This window comes from Panicum virgatum, chromosome 5N, assembly GCF_016808335.1.
Source record: "Panicum virgatum strain AP13 chromosome 5N, P.virgatum_v5, whole genome shotgun sequence".
Lineage (NCBI taxonomy): Eukaryota > Viridiplantae > Streptophyta > Magnoliopsida > Poales > Poaceae > Panicum > Panicum virgatum.
The window spans coordinates 62,947,377-62,967,510 of NC_053149.1; the positions used below are offsets into that span (position 1 = coordinate 62,947,377).

The 20,134-nt window shown below is 47.9% G+C and overlaps 1 protein-coding gene across 1 annotated transcript; it reads right to left on the reverse strand.

The window, feature by feature from the left end:
- Positions 1-413: 413 nt before the first annotated feature.
- LOC120673102 (protein CANDIDATE G-PROTEIN COUPLED RECEPTOR 7-like) lies at positions 414-2,101 on the reverse strand. The gene has a single exon (XM_039953792.1). It carries the CDS (start codon positions 2,008-2,010, stop codon positions 655-657), a length of 1,356 nt encoding a protein of 451 aa, XP_039809726.1. The 5' UTR covers positions 2,011-2,101; the 3' UTR covers positions 414-654.
- Between the last annotated feature and the right edge of the window lie 18,033 nt (positions 2,102-20,134).

The following is a 20,134-nucleotide window of genomic DNA, read 5'->3' on the forward strand; positions in this document are numbered from 1 at the left end:
TTATAGAGAAATCTTCCATCACAATTTTAATTTATTGGAGAGATATGCTCCAGCAGATTGATTTTTCCCTTTCCACTTTAATTCATAAGTCGTCAGGATATTCTCATGCATGTGAATTTTGTGGCTAGAAAAAATGGATATAAAGGGAGAAAGAAAGAGAGAAGATGAAATTTCCCTTTAAAAAGGAGAGGGGAGGGAAATAAAGGGGAAAGAAGAAAAAAAAAATCAATCTGTTAGACCTAAATTTTTCCCCCTAAATCCCCTTTATGGCTAAAAAGTAGAAACAACCACCGTCTGATCCCAGCTATGCCATGGCTTTACAGGTCACAGCACCAATAAGCTTATCAATACCATCCACAAAGCAACCCATCCGTGGTCAAAATAGAGCATGGAAAGAGCAAGAACCCAAAACAAGACTTGGTAAAATGGCAACAGTATTTGAATTCCCTTACTTTGCGACACAAGAAATCTTGTTATCAAAAGTCTCGTCGGCAGCTTCCGAAGAGAAGGAAAGAGTGAAACAAGATTTACCACAATACATAGACATATATTAGCTAAGCCCTGAATCTGTATAGTATGATCAACATGACATTGAGGAGAAATCGAATGGGATATGACTGTATTCCCATGTCATTGGGCACTCCCCGTGGTCTTCTAGAGCTCAAATTCCTCCTCACGGAGCGCCATCTCTGCAGCTTCCTCCTCATCATCGTCGAGGGCAAAGTATTGGTTCCTCTCTGCTGGCCTGAACATGTAAAACATGAACATGTAGAATGCCATGGTGGCCACCTCCTCAGCCACAACACTCACCCATCTGTACTTGTAGTTGGTGATTGTCTTGAGGGCATACACAATGATCCTTGTGAAGTACAAGTATCCAATCACGACGACATAAAACTGGCGGAAGAGCGTGAGCTTGGCAAGGGTTCTGGCCGCCTTGCCGTCTGTCTTGGATGACTCCCGCAACGAGCGCATCGACCACACAACTGGGAAGAGCACAGCGCAGCAGCAGGCAACATCAACAAACAGGAAGATCTGGTTCCATGTCACCCATCCCTGCAAGAATGGCCCTGTCTCGCCGACCACAGCAGCAGCGATGTTAGCTGCGACCTGCAACGGGATCACCACCATGAGCACCTTCTTCTCCTTGTCCTGCAAGAATGGCTTGAGGAACGACCACCCGGTCCCGATCAGAGCGATCACAGCGAACAAGATCACACCCTTGACGAGCTGGAACAGGTAGAACATGACGTCCCAGCCGTGCGGTGTCCCGGCGGTGCGGATGTAGTGCTGGTCCTCGGCCGCCGAGATGCAGTAGAGCATACGCGCGACGAGCAGGCCGGTCATGAGGTGGTGGATGCGGTGCGCGGAGAGGCGGTTGCGGTGGAGAGTGATGTAGAGCCAACCGGCCAGGAACGCGACGTAGCAGACGGCGAAGAAGGCGTAGATCGCCGGGACGGAGGCCATGCCGACGGAGAGGAAGTCCTTGGTGCCGTCCGGGTTGGTGTTGTACATGTCGGTGCGGACCTCCATGGAGACTTTGGTCTCCTGCGCGCAGCTGGCGAAGAAGAGGCTGTACTCGTCGGGGTGGGTGATGGGGAAGGCCTTGTTGTAGTTGCCGGCCGCGTCGAGGTCGGCGAAGGTGAAGAGCGGTATGACGTAGGGGCTGGAGAGAACGCAGTTGGGGGAGGACTCCGGGTTGGGGTTCAGATCCGTGGGCGGCGGCTGCTCGTAGATGGCCTCGAAGAGCGCCTCGTCGGAGAGGAGGAAGAAGCCGAGCTGCGAGGGGTCCGGCTTGGCGAGCGTTGAGGTTGAGGAGGCCCTGGCGGCGGTGACAAAGACGGACACCATGCCGTGGGGGCCGAAGCCGAACTTCTCGAAGAGGATGGAGCCGCGGGGGTCGTCCCTGAAGAACTCCTTCTTGATCTCCGCCACCGCCGGACGGATTAGGACCCCGGCGACGGCGAGGAGGAGGAGGGCCGCGCGGGCGGCGGCGGCGGCGCGGGCCATCGCGGCGAGATCTGGGTGGAGCGAGCGTGGGGGAGGGGAGGCGAGGCGAGGCGAGGCGGAGCGGTGGTGCGCGACGCGAATTGGCCGGACGGACGGGCCGAGGGGTGGAGACTTCTCTCCTTTCTGGTGGGCTTTGGGAGGGTGCGGGGCGAGGGGCCCATGCGGCGTCGGATCCGCTTCGAGATTGGTGACGCCCGTGTGGTGGGAGACTTTGACCGGGGGGCGACGCTTAGCAGGGAAGCAACGCCGGGGCGCGTCGTGTCGGTTGGAGCGTCCGATCGTGATCGCACGGCGTAGGTACGGCCTCGAAGCACGCTGCCGGCCAATGAGATGCCGGCGAGGACGTCTATGGAGTGCGATTCGCAGCTGCTAGGAAGGTTGGCAGCAATATCTAGAAGGACAAATAGGTTGACGAAGAGACGACGGCCTACCGGGTCAAGCAAAAATTTTGTCTCCAAAATTTTTTTGGCCAAAATTTTTTGTCTCCAAATTTTTTTTGGACGGGGCCATTTAGTTCCCAAAATTTTTTGGACAAAATTTTTTGTCTCCAAATTTTTTTTTGGACGGGGCCGTTTAGTTCTCAAAATTTTTTGTCTCCCCTTTGAACACATGCATGAAATATTAAATATAGTTAAACAATAAAACTAATTGTACAGTTTGAATGTACACGATGAGACGAATCTTTTGAGCCTAATTAATGCGTGATTAGCCATAGGTGCTACAGTAAATCACATGTGCTAATGATGCGGTCAAATGCCTCAAAAGATTCGTCTCGTGGTTTCCAAGCGAGTTCTGAAATAAGTTTTTTAATCAGTGCCCGAAAAGCCCTCCCGACATCTAGTCAAACAATCGATGTGACCTTTAAACCAAAAAATTTCACTAACTAAACACCCTCCAAGTTGCCCGACGTGGCGGAGACGCCGAGACCGAGAGCTGTGTCTGCTTCAGGCCAGGGCCTCCAAACGCGGCGGCGACCGGAAGATCGACGAGCTAACTGGAGTAGATGGACCAGAAGAAAGTTGGGTCTTGTTTGGCTATTCCACGATTTTAGCGGCATGTTTTCCGAGAAGAAAATCTCGCATGTATGGTGTACTAAATGAAGTCTATTTGTAAAAATTTTTTAGGGATGGATGTAACTTTTCGCGACGAATCTAATGATGGTAATTAATCGATGATTGGCTACAGTGATGCTATAATAACGATTCTCTAATCGCGCGGTCAAAGGACTTGTTAGATTCTTTAAAGTCACTAGCACGGAGTTCTGAAGTTGGTTTTGTAAACTGTCTTTGTTTGACACCATAATTTTTAGAAACCAAGTTTCCCCGCTTTATTTCACTGAAACAAAGCACCGAGTGTCGCAAATTCTGTTACAGCAAGTTCAAGTTCAGTGTATTCTAAGCGCGCCCACTATCAAGCAAAACATTATAGCTAGGCTGTTCCGTGCTTAGCCTCTCAACAGGGCAGTTTGGAAGCTGAACAATAGGTTGTTCAGTTGGTGTCCTGACAGCTTCTGAAGCCTTCCCAGCTGATGGCCCCAAACTTGACGAGACCAGCTCCCTGGATCTCGGAGGCCCATCTTGCAGACGTAGTGGTTGGCGCAGTTTGAGCTCCAGCGCCTCCAAGACACTCGCCAAATCCACCAGATACGCCTCCTTGCATAGTAGTTGCCAGTTCCTCAAAGTCCCGAGCAGCTTGTACAGTAATACCTTCTCGCTTCGCCATGTCTTTCCCTGAAAACAAAGATCATTGCGTAACTTCCAAATAGACCACATTAATGCGGCACAAGTCATGTTCATAATAGCATGTCTGTTATTACTCAGCCACCATCTAGCCACCGATTCATAATCAGCACCAAGATTAACATCAAAAATTTCAGAGAGATGGCGCCACATAACAGAGGCAACACAGCAACCGAAAAAAAGATGATGAACAGATTCATTTTCATTACAGAAGAGGCAAGTAATATCCTCAACATGTCTTCTTTTGGCTAAATTCGTTCTAGTTAAAGTTTTGTTGTTAGAAAGCAACCAAAGGAAGATGTGAATCCTTGTTGGCACACAAAGCTTCCAAACAGCCGGCGTATGTGCTGGTAGAATACCCCTGAAACTAATAGTTCTATACATACTTTGCACAGAAAACTTTCCACTGCCATCAAAAGCCCAAAAGATAGAATCACAATCCTCAGTAAAGGTGATTGATTCCGCAATAGAAACTAAATCCAACCAGGACAGCATAAGTCTGTTAGAGATCCTTCTCCTAAAGGAGATTTTCAGCTCATTACCATCCCAGACCTCAGCAATGCTAACATTTTTTTCATTTGCAATAACATAGAGTTCCCAGAATTGAGTGGCAAGACTACAATCGCCCAGCCAATGATCTTCCCAGAATCTAATGGATTTACCATCCCCAACCTTCCACCTGGCCCCTAGTGTAGCAGCCTTACTAGCTCAGAGGACTCCTTTTTAAAAAGGAGAGACACCTACTTCAGGACAACAGAAAATATTTGGTTTAGCAATATTATATTTGTGGTCAATGATTTTTTTCCAAATTATTTTGGTTTAGCAATATTATATTTGTGGTCAATGATTTTTTTTCCAAATAACATGATCACTAAGGTGATATCTATTAATCCAGGATGCTAATTGTAACAGCCCACGGGCCAGATGGGCCGGGCCGAATCCCGGGTTACTGTAGCTCGGCTACTGTAACGCCGAAAAAAATACTGTAACGTCGGAGGTTTAGTCCCATACTGAGAAGAGAAGGAAACCCAGACCAATTTAAATACCGAGCCCTGGGAAGCTAGTTAATTCCAGATCGATCCTTTTTGCGCGAAGCAAGGATGAAAGCGCAAGAGGATTAATTAGCAGGTGTGGTTTACTCAACATGTAGAGTAGATCTTAGCCGTTATCCCAGGCCGGGTCGTTACAGTGGTATCAGAGCCGACTCTCGCGGTTTCATGCCACATACGGGCAGAAGTGTGCGGGCATGAGCACGGGCGCGTGCGGGCGCAGATGCCACCGGCATGTGGACAGACGTGTGCGAGGCACGGACGTCGCATAGGGACCGTTGGCACTGAACGCATGGACGTGGCACATGGGACAGTTAGCACTAGACGTATGAGACGTGGCCAAGAGAGGAGATCCTGGTATTTAGGTTGGTCTGGTACTCGACGAGGACGTCGAGTCCTAAGGGGGGGTGATTGTAACAGCCCACGGGCCAGATGGGCCGGGCCGAATCCCGGGTTACAGTAGCTCGTCTACTGTAATGCCGAAAAAAATACTGTATCGTCGGAGGTTTAGTCCCATACTGAGAAGAGAAGGAAACCCAGACCAATTTAAATACCGAGCCCTAGGAAGCTAGTTAATTCCGGATCGATTCTTTTTGCGCGAAGCGAGGACGAAAGCGCAAGAGGATTAATTAGCAGGTGTGATTTACTCAACGTGTAGAGTAGATCTTAGCCGTTATCTCGGGCCGGGTCGTTACACTAATAAACAAAGATTAATGTTTCTCAAATCTGGAATATCCCAGCCCCCAAAATCCTTTTTCTGAGCTAAGCTTTGCCAATTAGATAAGTGGTACTTACTTTTATTTTCAGCATCATTCTAGAGAAAGTTTGCCATTTGAGAATTAATGTTCTCAATGGTCCATTTAGGGAATTTGATCACTGAGAGAAGATAGATAGGAATACTTGCTAGACATGATTTCAATAAGATGAGCTTCCCTGCAGGAGACAGAAGTTTCCCCTTCCAACCCGCAATCCTTTTAATCAGCTTGTCTACAACAGGTTGGATATCTTCTCTTTTCAGATTGGTGTAGTGAAGGGGAACCCCTAGGTTTTTGATAGGAAAATTTCCAAAATTGCAGCAAAACAGTTGTAGGGTCAATATGGCGGACTAGAGGAGGGGTGAATAGTCCTTTCTAAAACTAATTGCGCCGGCTAAACGAAACTTATGCGGAATTGAAACTATTCGCTTAGCCAAGACTTCACCCCTCTAACTATGACTCTAAGGCACCTCCAAAAGGATCCTACACAAAGCAAATGGAGTGCCAAGCTAGTAAGAGCTCTCCTAACAATTCTAATGCCAAGTCATACAAGGCTAAGCACTAGTACTTCACAAACCGGGGGAGCTCCTACACAATTCTAATGAGAAAAACACAAAACCAAACCTAAGCTCACTAGATGCTCAAGGACAAGGATACATAATCCAAATCCAAGAGCTCAACTTGCTTAGCTACACAATCTAAGCACGAGCAACTAATTAAGCTACACAAGCTAACTAGTTACACTAGGATCTTTACTTCTAGCTACACAAGCAAGAAAATGAATAGCAAGCTACACAAGCTAACTAATTATTAGAGAGCAACTACACAAGCACAAGATATAGATGAATGTAAATACAAGGCTTATGATTTGGAGAATGCAAACCACCGAGAAGAGTAGACAAGATTGACACGGTGATTTTTATCCCGAGGTTCACTTGGTTGCCACCAAGCCAATCCCCGTTGAGACAAGCTCCAAGGTTGCCGCCGATCCTCTTGCTATTGGTGACTCTCAAGTCACACTCTTCCACGTGGAGTGCTCACACCGAACTCTAGCACATGATCCGGTCGGACCACTTGTTGCTCTTCATGTCTCGCTCAACTAGAGTTGCTCTTCGCGGCTCCCGCGGGGTGAGCACAATACCCCTCACAATCTCTTCTCCGGAGCACCGCACAATCTTCTTGCGGGCTTCAACGGAGCCTCTTGCCACCAAGCCGTCTAGGAGGTGGCAACCTCCAAGAGTAACAAGCACACCGGCTTGCAACACGATCACCTAGTGCCACTCGATGCAATCTCTCAAAGCAATCGCACTAGAATCGCTCTCTCACTCGATCGGATGATTACTATCAAGTTAGAGTGAGTAGAGGGCTCTCAAGCACTCTCACACATGGACACCAAGTCCCCAAGGTGCTCAGCCCCTCAAATGGCCGGCCACACCCTCTATTTATAGAGGGAGGCCCCAAACTAGCCGTTACACTCAAATCCCGTGAAAACAGAGTTTTCGCGGACTGTCCGCCTCACAGAGACCGGACCGTCCGCCATTCAAAACCAACGGCTAGAACTGCAATGATTATGTGTCAGAGTCGACCGTTAGAGCCCCGGGCAGACTGTCCGCGCCCCTGGGGCGGACTGTCCGCGGTTCAAAACTTCGAACCAACCGATTTGCAAACGTCTCTGACTAAATCTGGAAGTGACCGGCAGACTGTCCGCCATTTAAAACATGAGCACACACAAAAACCGTAGTGTTTCTGTCCCAGAATTTTCAGTAGGAGGCGGACCGTCCGCTCCGAAGGACCGGACGGTCCGCAGTTCATTTTGGACCCCCAAGACAGAACTACCGAGTTTCTGCGCCCGTTTCAGCTTTTGAAGGCGGACCGTCCGCCCCCATGGACCGGACGGTCCGCAGTTCATTATGGACCACCAACAGAGCCAAAAACGGTTCTGTTCGAGCTCATCCGAGATAACGGCGGACCGTCCGCCCCCTTGAGCGGACCGTCCGCAGGTATATTTCCAGCAGAAATGTACCTCGGTAAAACGGCCATAACTCTTAGCTCCGATGTCCAAATTAGGTGATCTTGGACTCTATGGAAAGCTAATTCAGAGGGATACACAACCCAACTAAATACTTGATCTAAAACACAATGGATCAAAGCAGTATTCCACTCCAAGAGACCACTTAATTTCCGGAGAAAACCGAAAAACCTTTCTTGCTTCCCAAAGTTGATCAACATCAACTCCAACTCTTTCTCCTTTACAAATGTGCCAACACCACCATGTGAACAACACCATGTGCATGTGTGTTAGCATTTCACAATCATTTTCAAAGGATTTTCACTTGATCTCACCACGCCACTCGATCCTAGCAACACCCCTCTTGATAGTACGGCCATCTATCCTAAATCCGGTCATGCACTTCTCTACACAACCTTTGACCGGTGAAAAAAAATGCCCTACAAGTCATACCTTTGCCTTGCGCATTTCATTTCATCTTCCCAAATGTTGATGCCACACAAGCACCAAACTCCATCAAGCCTTTTGATCATCTTCATGAGTCAACACTTGGCTTGATCTTTCTTGAATGATATGATCCACTCCATATCATCACATGACCTCTTCGGTCCATCGATCTTGACCTTGCTCGCTCTTCACCGTTGCCTCGGTCCATCGGCGCCAAATCTTGCCCAAGCTTCACCGCCTCGCGGTCCCTCGCTTCAAAGCCTTGACTTGACCTTCTCCATTGCAACCGGTCCATCAAGCCAAGCCTTGTCTTGATCTTCTCCACTTTGGTCACATAACTCCATGTCATGTCTCATATGCAATGAGCTTCTCGATCACACTATATGAGCATAGCATTAATTCTTAGTCATTTCTCCTCCATGGCACATGTTGCTCATACTAGTGTCTTTGTGTGGACTAATCTCCTGTGTATCTCAACATAAACACTGATTAGTCCACCTAAGTTGTCACTCAATTACCAAAACCAAATAAGGGCCTTTCAACAGTCTAACAAAATTATTATCTTCCTCTTCAGAGGTTCCTAACGTCAGCAGATCACTGTGCTAAAAAACGTCAGCAGATCACTCTTGCTATAATTAACTTTCATACCCGAAAGATTTTCAAAACATGCTAGTAGCCATTTAAAATGGGCAGCCTTAGTGATATCATTCTTAAAGAACAAGAGTGTGTCATCTGCATATTGCAGGCTGACCACCCCACCTTCAAAGGCCTCTGTAAGTAAACCTTCAATAAGGCCTAGATTTGCTGTCTTAATCAGCATTTTAGTAAAAACATCCACCACTAGGTTGAAAAGAAGGGGGGAGAGGGTCTCCTTCGTTTGACACCATAATTAACGGTCAAAATATCACTTAGCACGCTAAAATCCTAGCATGAGCCAATCGAGACCTTGGGAAGTTAGGACGTGAGCACTTGCATATGTGCGGTGTGCTAAAAAAATTGCATATATGCTGGCAGTTCATAGAGGTGAATGTAGGTGTGTTTGTGAATGTGTGGCTCGTGTGCCTTCCGCGGTTGGATGAGGCTGGTGCCATCACGGTTTTGGATTCACGCCTTTGTTGCGGGGTCTCCTGGACGTGTCCGTCCGCTTCGGCACCTCCGTCGATTGCATTGGGCGCTCTGTGGCGTGCGGATGAAAACGGTGGCGGGGGCAGCGAATAGAGCACGCACGGCGGAGATGAGGAAATGGGTTTGAGCCTTTGAGGAGGCACCATGCCACCATCAATAAGGATTTGTTTAGTCCATTTTGTATTTTGTATTTTTGTGTTTTTGGAAAGAAATTTTTAATATTTGAAGTAAACTACGAAACGAATCTAATGAGACTAATTAATTCATCATTAGAGCTTATTTACTGTACCAATTTAATGTCTAATCACTTTCTAATTAGATTTATTAGATTCGTCTCGCGATTTACAGTCTATTTGTGTAATGTGATTTATTTTTTAACTATATTTAGTATACCAAGCGATTTATAAAAATTTTAAATTTTACGTTTTAGAACCTAAACCAGGCCTAAGGGTCGGTGAGGCTGAGCCGCTGAGGCGTCGGCGCGCCCCTACGTGGCTATGTCCGCCCGCCGGGCTCTCCGCGCCGACGAAAAGAAGTAACGCGTGCGAAAAGGAAGCACGCAATGGCCCATGGACCGTGCTTATCAGGTTGGTGATGGGTACCTGGGCTCTCGCGGGCTTTGCTTTTGTTGATGGAGAATGTAGAGGAGAGAGTGGTCCGGCCGGGTCTCTATTTTATTAGGTGGGCCGCGAAAAAGCAAAGATGGACTGTGGGCTGCGAAACGGAGGCCGCGAAAACAGCAAAGAGTGGGCCGAGAAACGGAGGCCGAAGCAGCCGCAGAACTTGTGACCCGTCCCCTCTCAAAAAAAAAAAAAACTTGTGACCCGTCCCCGTTTTCACCCGGCCTCTTCCAAAACTCCTCGAGCCACCTGCTTGTGAGAAAACGGCCCTACGTTGTTGTTGGATCATCGTTTCGTTCAAAACTAGAAATAGGCGCGGCTTTGCCGCGCCCTCCCGAAGACCAGCTCAAAGTGTATACCTTATGACCTAAAAGGATTACAAACCTCCTACACAGTTTTTTTATGATTATTATACGGTACAATTCAGACAATCACAACACATGCACACTCACCCCTATGAATACACATACGCAAATCCTACTCATATGAGTATCTTTGAATACTGAGCTGGCAAATCCTCGAGATTGACTTTAATAAATACCCCGTATAAAATATTTTTTATAATTACACAATAAAACTCAGAAAGTCGCAATAAACGCACACTCACCCTTATAAACACACGTACACAAACCCTACCCCTATGAGCATCTTCGAAAGACTAAGCCGGCAAATCCTCGTGATTGACTTTAATAGTCACCCGTATATAGTATTATGTCTTTAATAAGCAGATTCGTTGCTATTGATAATAGACTTAGGTAAGCAAAAGTAGTATTTCTTTATTCATATAAAAAATGAAGGCAGTAACCGAAACTTTCATAGCTAATGAGTATATAGAAAATCTTTTCTGAAAATTTGAATATATTCAGATTGAGAGAACATTGAGGTGCTTTATTTATCACAAGATAGCTAATGAGTATATAGATTTGGCAAGCACCGTTCACTATACAAGATCTAAAGAAGTACAATGCCAACAAGCAGGTAAGGCAAACGTTTTATGAAAATTCTAGTAATGAGTAACATAATACGTATCTCTGACCTACAATATGAAAAGAAAAGTTCAGTCTCGTTAATGCTGTTACAGCGGTGATTGCCGACTGCAGACCGTGCAGATTCTTCAAGTGGCAGCTGTTACAGCGGCTGATCCTATTTGCAAGCATATCCTATTCGCTGCAAAGATGAATCGGCGTTGTACTTGGTGGCTACATGCAGCTATGTGAAAATGGTCTGGCGACAGCTCGCATGGTGGGGGACTTTCTCCTTGCCTACAGGGCGACATGCATGCGTGCGGAAGCATCCATGATTTGTGGGAGCAGCTGGTTCAGGTGGGCAACGGCAGACCTCGAATCGCACATATAATCCACGGGAGCGCTTCATCCGGAGGTAGGTGAGGCCCTCTGCCCCTCTTAGGATTCCTTCCGCGCCGTCGTGTCGATCTGCAACTGCAGCTGTGCGAGCTGCGGAACCGTGGCTCTGTTTTGTGTGGGAGAGGAGGGTGGCCTGGTGGAGGACACGACAGTAGTGGAGTGGGGGCGCCTGGGGGTAGGGGCGGGCGGTGCGCTGGCATGTCGACGGCCGCTAGCTGAAGCACTGCGCCTGCGCGAGGACGGCACGCACGGGGAGACGACCCGAGACGAAGGCTCTGGAAACCGTAGCCGCAATGCTCTTTTTTGGACGGTCCGATCAAGATCAAACGGTGGCGAATACGAAGTGACGTGGCCGAATAAGGAGCAAGAGTCCATGGAGCTGATTTCGTTCATTAGAGATTAGAGATTACTTGTATTTTCAGGTATCAAAGCTGGCCCAAGAGTGGTGATTATATTTTGCATTTGGTCAATAACTCAATACTGCGTCCCTTCAGTTCTGGTCGAGTGATCGGGGAGGAAAATGTGAAATGTGGGAAGGAAGCAGACCCGGATTTTGAAATTGAATTTGGAGTGATCTGAAGCTGAGCCGTTGCCTCCTTTCCTGTGTGCAATGCTTTGCAGTGCTGGTGACCATTTTCACTTCATGGTGGTCTATCCTCTCGAGTGCATTGACCCAGGACCCAACTACGCATGTCTCGGCGTTCCCTCGAATCCACGTCCCTCTCTGGCTGAACGTGCAATGGAAGCCACGCCAGATTTGTTTTTTATTTCGAAAGGCAGCGCCCGATTTGGTGTCTACCGCAATCTTCTCTGCCTGTCAAATACAAGTCTCTGCTGCACTCTGGTATCAAAGCTGGCTATAGCGTGTCGCCGTGTCTTGTATTTGGTCAATCTGCAGTGAGAACGCTTCCTGGCAGCATGCTGTTCTTCCTGGAGGAGGATTTCACTATTTCAGATCCCAGCTATCAATTTTTAGAAGAAAAAGAAAAAGCGAGTCCTACAGTCAAAGCTGATAGCTGCATGTAGCCAACCTAGGAAAAATGTTGCTCATCTGTACTCAGGGGTGGAGCTAGGAATTTATTTTTTTCATTATTAAGGGGGCCAACCATGCTAATTTATATAAAAATTTAATCAAAATTCAAAATTTCAATGTAAATTTGGGAGCCAGGGGGCCGGCCCCGGCCCCCCCCCCTGTCTACGCCCCTGGCTGTACTTCCCCATTTTGTTGATCAGTGTTAGGTTCTCTAACCCTATCTTATTATGCACTGCCTGGGAATGCCCAGCAGGAAATCGACCCTGGTCAGATGATATGGTTAGATTTTGTCCCTTGATATCGTGAAGTTGGAGTTACTGAAAAGGAACTGTCAAAGACATTGTTGGAAATAGGTGAGGTTCTCTCGGCCATGTAGTTAAATCAGGCCATCTGTTTGGTGCAAGATTCATGCATTGAACATTGTACAACAAGGCAACAACAATTTGAATTTGCAATTCTGAGGATCTGATCTTGTAACATGATCGTCGTCGGTGAAGCTAGTCCTCGAGCCATTGTCCGTTTTATTCTTAGTAGGAACCAGAACATGAATGAATTTCTCAGCTAGTTCTGAAGAAAATGTCCGAGCTGAGCTACCAGAACCAAGTAGAATCGAAGGCACAACTCGCCAAGTGGTCCATCTCTCTAGCGTATGCGCTGCGTCAGTATGCAACACACATCCTTTCCCGAAAGCAGGAGTGGCGTGTTCAGTGCAAACACAGGACAGGTAGCATGGTGTTGGTGCGTGTACCATACTGTACAAACATCGATAAAACAAAATCTCCACAGCTGCAACTTTTAATAAAATAAGCGTTTTCCCTCCTTGAAGAGAGGCATTTGTTCCATCCGTCTAAAATAAGTTATCTTCCCAAGCAACTAGTTCCGTCACATCGCAGAATATGTCTGCTGTACAAAGCAATCTTGCGGGGGTTTTTTTGACACGTTCTCCATCAACAGAACCTGCTTAATGCCATAAGCAACACGGAGTAATCATGATCAGCAGAATCTGGAGAAATAAGCAGCAGTCAAAACTCATCACAAACTTTCCGTCTGTAGGTTACTAGAGAGACCCCAGAATTGCTGCGAGAGCAGAAGCTCTGTGCTTCGGTTCCAAGTTTGGAGAAGCGGCAAAGAACACCTCGACCTCTATGAGCTTTGAGGGACCGAAACTGGCGACCAGAGGGGGATGAATGGGAGCCGATTAAAATTTCTTCGAAATTTGAAAGGTCGACCTATGTCTCAAAATCACCGCAAGCCCTCGAAACTAAGTCAGCGAGAATAGCTATGAACAAGCTATCTCGAAGCAGAAGACCCAGGTCACAGCGCGGAAGCAAAGGCGAGAGAAACTTCTCAAACCGCAGCACAACACACACAGACCGGTCTGACCGGTGCACTGGACCGGTCTGACCGGTCGGACAATTCAAACTCAGAGTGACCGGTCTGACCGGTCTCGCCCACCGGTCTGACCGATGTCGTCCAGGAAACCCGCAAACAAACCTTCAAACCACGAATCTCGAGCAACCGAAGTCCAAATCCAACCAAACTTAGAGGAAAGCTTCGTAACCACCCCGTGAACCTATCCCCAAAAGATCTCACCCAAAAGATTCCCGGATAGAGAGAAATCGAGGAAGGATCAAAGAGGATTGGGGTTTTCTCAAGAACACAAAATCGCCAATTCGTGAGAACCCATGATTCCAGAGGGTTTGGCTCTAGGCTATATGCATAGGAATCGTTCCAAAGAGTTCATCAAACCACGAAATCAAAGGTTGTTCTCCTCCAAACAAGAAACACACCAAAAGAGGAGAATTGAACCCAAAACGCAAGAGAGAAGGGGAGGACGAGATGCTCAGCACACACAAGTGAATCTCAAACAAATTTCATCCATTAATCTCAGAGGAATTCACCTATACAAAGGCTAGAGCCATCTGCCCATCATCCACCCTCTAGATTGGAGAGAAAAGCTATAATCTAAACTCTCTTTGCGTTGGAGACCTTGGCCCTAACCTGAGCAGGGGGAAGAGGGAAGGAAAAACCGAAAAGGACTCAAGAGACTCGAAGCCCTCCACCTGGAAAAGGGGGGGCTTATATACCCGGCTGCTGCGGCTAGACCGGTCAGACCGGCCCAGGGGACCGGTCAGACCGGTCGGGTCTGCAGCAGCCCGTTGTACAGACTTGATCGACGGCGGAGCTCCTTTCTTCGACTCGAAGTCTCTGATGCGATGCCGCCACGTCGACGAAGTACCGGTCCGCGGTTTTGGAGGGTCCGCGAAACCCGGGTAAGTGGCCGGTTTTGAGAAAACCACCAAAACTCCACGCGCGGGAAGATTCCCGCCTCCACGCCGTGGCCCTAGACGCCGTTCCTGCCTCGGCCTTCTGATGGCCCTAGACCCCGCCCGACGCCCGTCACCTCCTCGCCCGCAGCGAGGCCCTAGACGCCGTCGACGCCCGTCACCTCCATCAGTCCCGAGACCGATGCCCGTGCCTCCACGACTTGATGTCTTAAACCGCCGTCCGCCTCCTTGGTTTTGTGGCGCAAACCAAGAAACCCACCTTCCGTCGCCGCTTGCGCCCTCGATCCAGGAGTGGACGCCACAGCTGCCGCCCGATCCGAGCTCCGGTCCCGGCTGCCCTTCACCGCCGTCCACCGCACGGTCCATCGGCCACAGCACCTCCACGGTAGCTCCCCGTCGACACTCGACGCCCGTGTACCTGCAATCCAAAGACCAAGAGTACGATCACACCGCACGGTTGAGAATTCACTCATCACATGCAGGATAGAGTACTCACATTCCTCAATCTCCCCATTGATGAGTGCATTGTCAACACACCACAAACGAACCAAGAGAAGTGAAACCAGAGAAGAACAAAGAAGCACGAAAGAGAAGAACTTAAGCAAGTGACGAAAATCTTAGAAAGGCAAGAACAGTCACTTACTCAATCAAAATCGATCCCTTAAGACAAGGGCAACGGCTCGACGCAATCGATCAAAAACCAAAACATGACTCCTCAAAGACAGAGGTAGCTCTCGACGCAGTCATGCTAGAAGTGGAAGGAAAACGAGAAAAACCAGGAGCCAGAAACAGAGCAGACACTCCCCAAGCAAAGTTTTTCCCTCACACAAGTGCAACTCTCCCAAAATGATGCACTCCCAAAACCCTGTGCATAACAAGTTTTTCAAGAATCAAACAAGTCTCCCCCTTGTTCGATCACTTCTCCCAAAAATTCTCCCACTTGTTGGCACATGCACACATCAAGCCTAAAAAGACCTAAAGCTCCCCCCTGAAGCTGAGACTCCCACTGAACAGATGCTATGCAATGAATGCAATGCAGGAGGTGTAAGTGAAAGCATTCAGGGATACAAAGATATAAGCGACATCTAGTCACAAGCACGTGTGCATCCATAAACAAGACCTGTATCTAGCTCAACAGAGTATATCAAATCAGTCTAGAGCTAGGCAAGATCAGTTTAGGAGAAATAAAAACATCACCCATGATCTAGCACTAATAAGTAGGGAATGGAAAGCAATGCTAATCATACTCATACATGTGATCCAAACTCAGCCAAAACAAGTTGCCAACATTCATTTTTCAATCAAATTTATAGCAATCAATTCTTAATGCCAGGGGTTGAAAGCTTGTCATGCTTTACTTAGCAACGAGGCCAAGCCTATGCCCAAAAAAAATCAGAAGCTTAAAGCACTCGTTTCAGTTATGCATAGCCTTGCCCGGGTTCTCATAAGTGCAAAGTGAGCCGTCCCGAAAGCTTGATCAGTGCGACAAGCAATCCGACCTAGATCTTTTCAATCCATTTCAAGAACAGTTCAAGCAATTTTATCAAATTTAGATCATTTCAAGTATGAATTGTTGAACGAAAAGCTACACTAGCATGAATAAGATAGCAAAGCATATCAACACACCTTAACATGCTAGTAGCCAAGACAGGGTGATCATGTTTTCAGATTTTTCAAATCAAAATAGCTTAACTCAGATGATGTCATATACACAGTGGAGCAAGCTATACATGATCTAATTTATCAACTTACACTAGCAGCCATTAGAAGATCATAGCAATGTATACAAGAATGCTAGTGCAAGTGAGGCAATGCAAAATGCAAATATGTACAATGCATATGCACAATGCAACTACCAAACCTAGAACAAAGAGAAGGACAAGTAAAACCTACAAAGCTAACCAAAGAAAAGTCAGCGATCAAAAGGGGTAACAAATCCCAAGCTCCCCTCGCAAGCGAGCAAAGGTGTCCTGCTCTAGCGGTTTGGTTAGGATATCTGCGGTTTGCCTCTCTGAAGGGACATGGATCAGGTCTATGTGTCCTCTCTCATGGTTGTCTCGCAGGAAATGGAATCGGATGTCTATGTGCTTGGTTCTGGAGTATAGGACAGGGTTCTTTGCAATGCTAATGGCTGACATGTTGTCTACAAAGATGGGAACCCTACCGAAACTCAAACCATAATCCTACAAGGTTTGCTTCATCCAAAGGATCTGAGAGCAACAGCTAGTAGCGGCAACATACTCAGCTTCTGTGGAAGAAAGTGCTACGCTAGCCTGCTTGCGAGAGGACCAAGACACCAAAGATGTACCGAGAAATTGACAAGTGCCGGATGTTGACTTGCGATCCAACCGACACCCACCGAAATCAGCATCAGAAAAGCCCACCAAAACCAGAGAAGAATCCGCAGAGTACCAAAGACCAAATTCAGGGGTGAATTTAAGATACCTGAAGATGCGTTTCACCACCTGCCTGTGGGAGGTGCGCGGAGAAGCCTGATACCGCGCACAGAGGCAGACGCCGAACTGGATGTCCGGTCGCGTCGCCGTCAGGTACAGGAGAGAGCCGATCATGCTCCTGTACTCCTTCTGGTCCACCGCCTCGCCGTCCAAGTCCTCATCAAGCGCCGTAGGTGTGCTGATCAGAGTCGGCTGAGGAGACAAGTCACTCATGTCGAACTTCCGCAGCAAGTCTCTAGTGTACTTGGCTTGATGGACAAAAGTGGCCTGAGGAGTTTGCTTGATCTGCAGCCCGAGGAAGAACTGCAACTCACCCATCATGCTCATCTCCAACTCCCTGGACATATGCTCAGAAAATTTAGAGACAAGAGCGTGAGAAGAGCCACCAAAGATAATATCATCCACATATATCTGAACTAAAAGAAAGTCAGTGCCAGATCGCATGAGGAACAAAGTTTTATCCACACATCCCATTTTAAAACCCTGAGCCAGCAAAAAGGTTTTCAATCTATCATACCAAGCTCTAGGCGCCTGTTTCAAACCGTAAAGAGCTTTCTGAAGTTTATAAACACAGTTTGGAAACTTGGGATTTTCGAAACCAGGGGGTTGTTTCACATAAACCTCTTATTCGATAAAACCATTCAAGAAGGTAGATTTAACGTCTATTTGGAAAACTTTAAAACCCTTGGAAGCAGCAAATGTAAGAAAGATTCGAATAGCTTCCAAATGAGCAACAGGGGCAAAAGTTTCCTCAAAATCAATACCCTCTTTTTGGCAAAACCCCTGGGCAACAAGACGAGCCTTGTTTCGAACAACCAACCCATCCTCACCCTGCTTGTTTTTGAAAACCCACTTCGTTTCGATGGGATTACAAGCAGGTGGAGGCTCGACCAAAACCCAAACTTGGTTTCTTTCAAAATTTTCAAGTTCCTCATGCATGACATTGACCCAATTAGAATTAGAAAGAGCGTGTCCAATATATTTAGGCTCAAAAGAGGCAACAAACGCTGAATGAGCAAAGCCAGCGATACTCGTTACCTTGGACCTGGTGACTCGCTCGTTGAGATCACCTAGCATTTGTTGAGGTGGATGACGATGCTGAATATGTCGAGGTGCTTCCCGCGTCGAAGTCGCCTCCTCCTCAACCAAGTCTGGTGTCTCTTCAGGTGCAGCTGGTGAAGCCTGAATCACCTCCTCGATCAGCCCCCGTGAAATAGACGTAGTCGGATCGGGGCCGTCATCATCGTCCGAGCTCGTGGCGGAGGCAACTGGGTCCACAGCATGCGTGGTAGCCTCAGCCTCGCCCTCCGCAACTTCTTCCTCCTCATCTTCAAAGATGGAAGTGCCGAGCTCATCATCTCCTGCAACTTCAAAGACAGAAGAATTGCACGGTGCAGTCTCGTCGAAAGTGACTTCACAAGTCTCTCTGACGATGTTAGTATCAATAATCAGCACACGGTAAGCTCTGGAGTGAGAAGCATAACCGAGAAAAAAGCCGTCAGACGAGCGAGACTCAAATTTATCAAGATTTCCATCTTTCAGCACAAAGCACCGGCAATCGAAAACTCTGAGATGGTCAACATGGGACTGTCATCCAAACCGCAACTCATAAGAAGTCCTGTGCATGAAAGCATGCAAGAAAATGCGGTTGGATACGTAACAAGCAGTGTTAACCGCCTCAGCCCAGTATTTGCGAGGAGTCCTATGCTCATCGAGCATCATCCTTGTCATCTCAACCAGCGTCCGATTCTTCCGCTCTACAACTCCATTCTGCTGTGGAGTGTAAGGAGAAAAATACTGGTGTTCAAGCCCTTGATCACTGCAAAAGGCGTCAAAACGAGCATTTTTGAATTCTGTGCCATTATCACTGCGAATCGCTCGCATGGCCTGGGGTAGCTCGTTTTTCAACCTCAAGATCAAGTCTCGAACAAACTCGAAAGCCTCATCCTTGGTTTTCATGAAAAAGACCCAAGAATAGCGAGAAAAGTCGTCCACGATCACAAGAACGTACCACTTCCCACCAACAGACATCACCCTAGAAGGACCGACCGTGTCCATGTGTAGCAACTCTCCAGGGTGAGAGGTCATCACCTGATTAACAGGTGGATGAGAAGTAGCAATCATCTTCCCGTGGTGACACGGATGGCAAATAAGGTCCTTGTCAAACTTCAATTTGGGCAATCCTCAGATTAGGCCAAGTGAGCTAAGTCTCGACAAAAAATCGAAGCTCAAATGTCCAAGTCTCCTATGCCACTTCCACAAATTAGAAGAAGGACCAGCCAACAAGCAACGAGAAGGGCCAAGAGGGGTTCCAGAGAAGTCAACCAAGAAAACCCGATCGCGAGGTGTAATCCGGCAAACCAAATCTCCTCTGGAATCCAAAACACGCGAACAGCCCTCCTTGAAGCGAACCTCAAACCCCTCATCAAGAAGTTGTGAAACAGAGAGCAAATTAAAGTCAAGATTCGAAACCAAAGCAACTTCTCTCAGGGTAAAGCGGTCAGAAACTCAAACAGCGCCAAGTCCACGTACCTTTCCTATTCCATTATCCCCGAACACAATGTACTCCTTTGAGCGCATCGGGGTGAGGCTGGAGAACCATTTGTCATCCCAGTCATGTGGCGCGAACAACCGGAGTCCATGATCCACCTGTTCTCCAAGCCTCCAACCTGCACATCAGTAGTGAGACAAAGGGTGAGCAAATGTCTCAACACTGGGGTTAGCAAAGTGAGAAGCAAACCAGTGTCGAGCCATTTGCTCTACCGAAGGGTTAGCAAAACCAGTCAAAGCGTATCCCCCGTCCCGTCTACCGCGTGACTGATGAACACCACCGCGAGGAAAGCGTGGAGCCTCAAAACCTCCTCCAAAGCCTCGGTCCCGTGGTCCATAGCCGTACTGAAAACGACCAGGAGCACGGCCGGCAAAACAACCACCCGCTGGAGAATGTAACCACCACCGTCTCCCTGAACTCCACCTACACGGCGCGCCCTAGCATCTTGCCTACCACCACGCGCGAGAAGGACCATGCACCCGAGCAGAGTACATGTCCGCATTCCATCTCTCCTGCTCTCGCCTCACAGCATGCTTCATCCTGAAGCAAAACTCCTCCAGGTGACCTTCCCTGTCACAGAACTCGCAGTGGTACCTCACCTCACGCTTGGGAGGTGGAGGCCTAACCTGTGGACGGGGAGGAGCAGCCCCCTTCTTCTGGACAACCTGGGCTGCTGTAGCAGGGAGCGT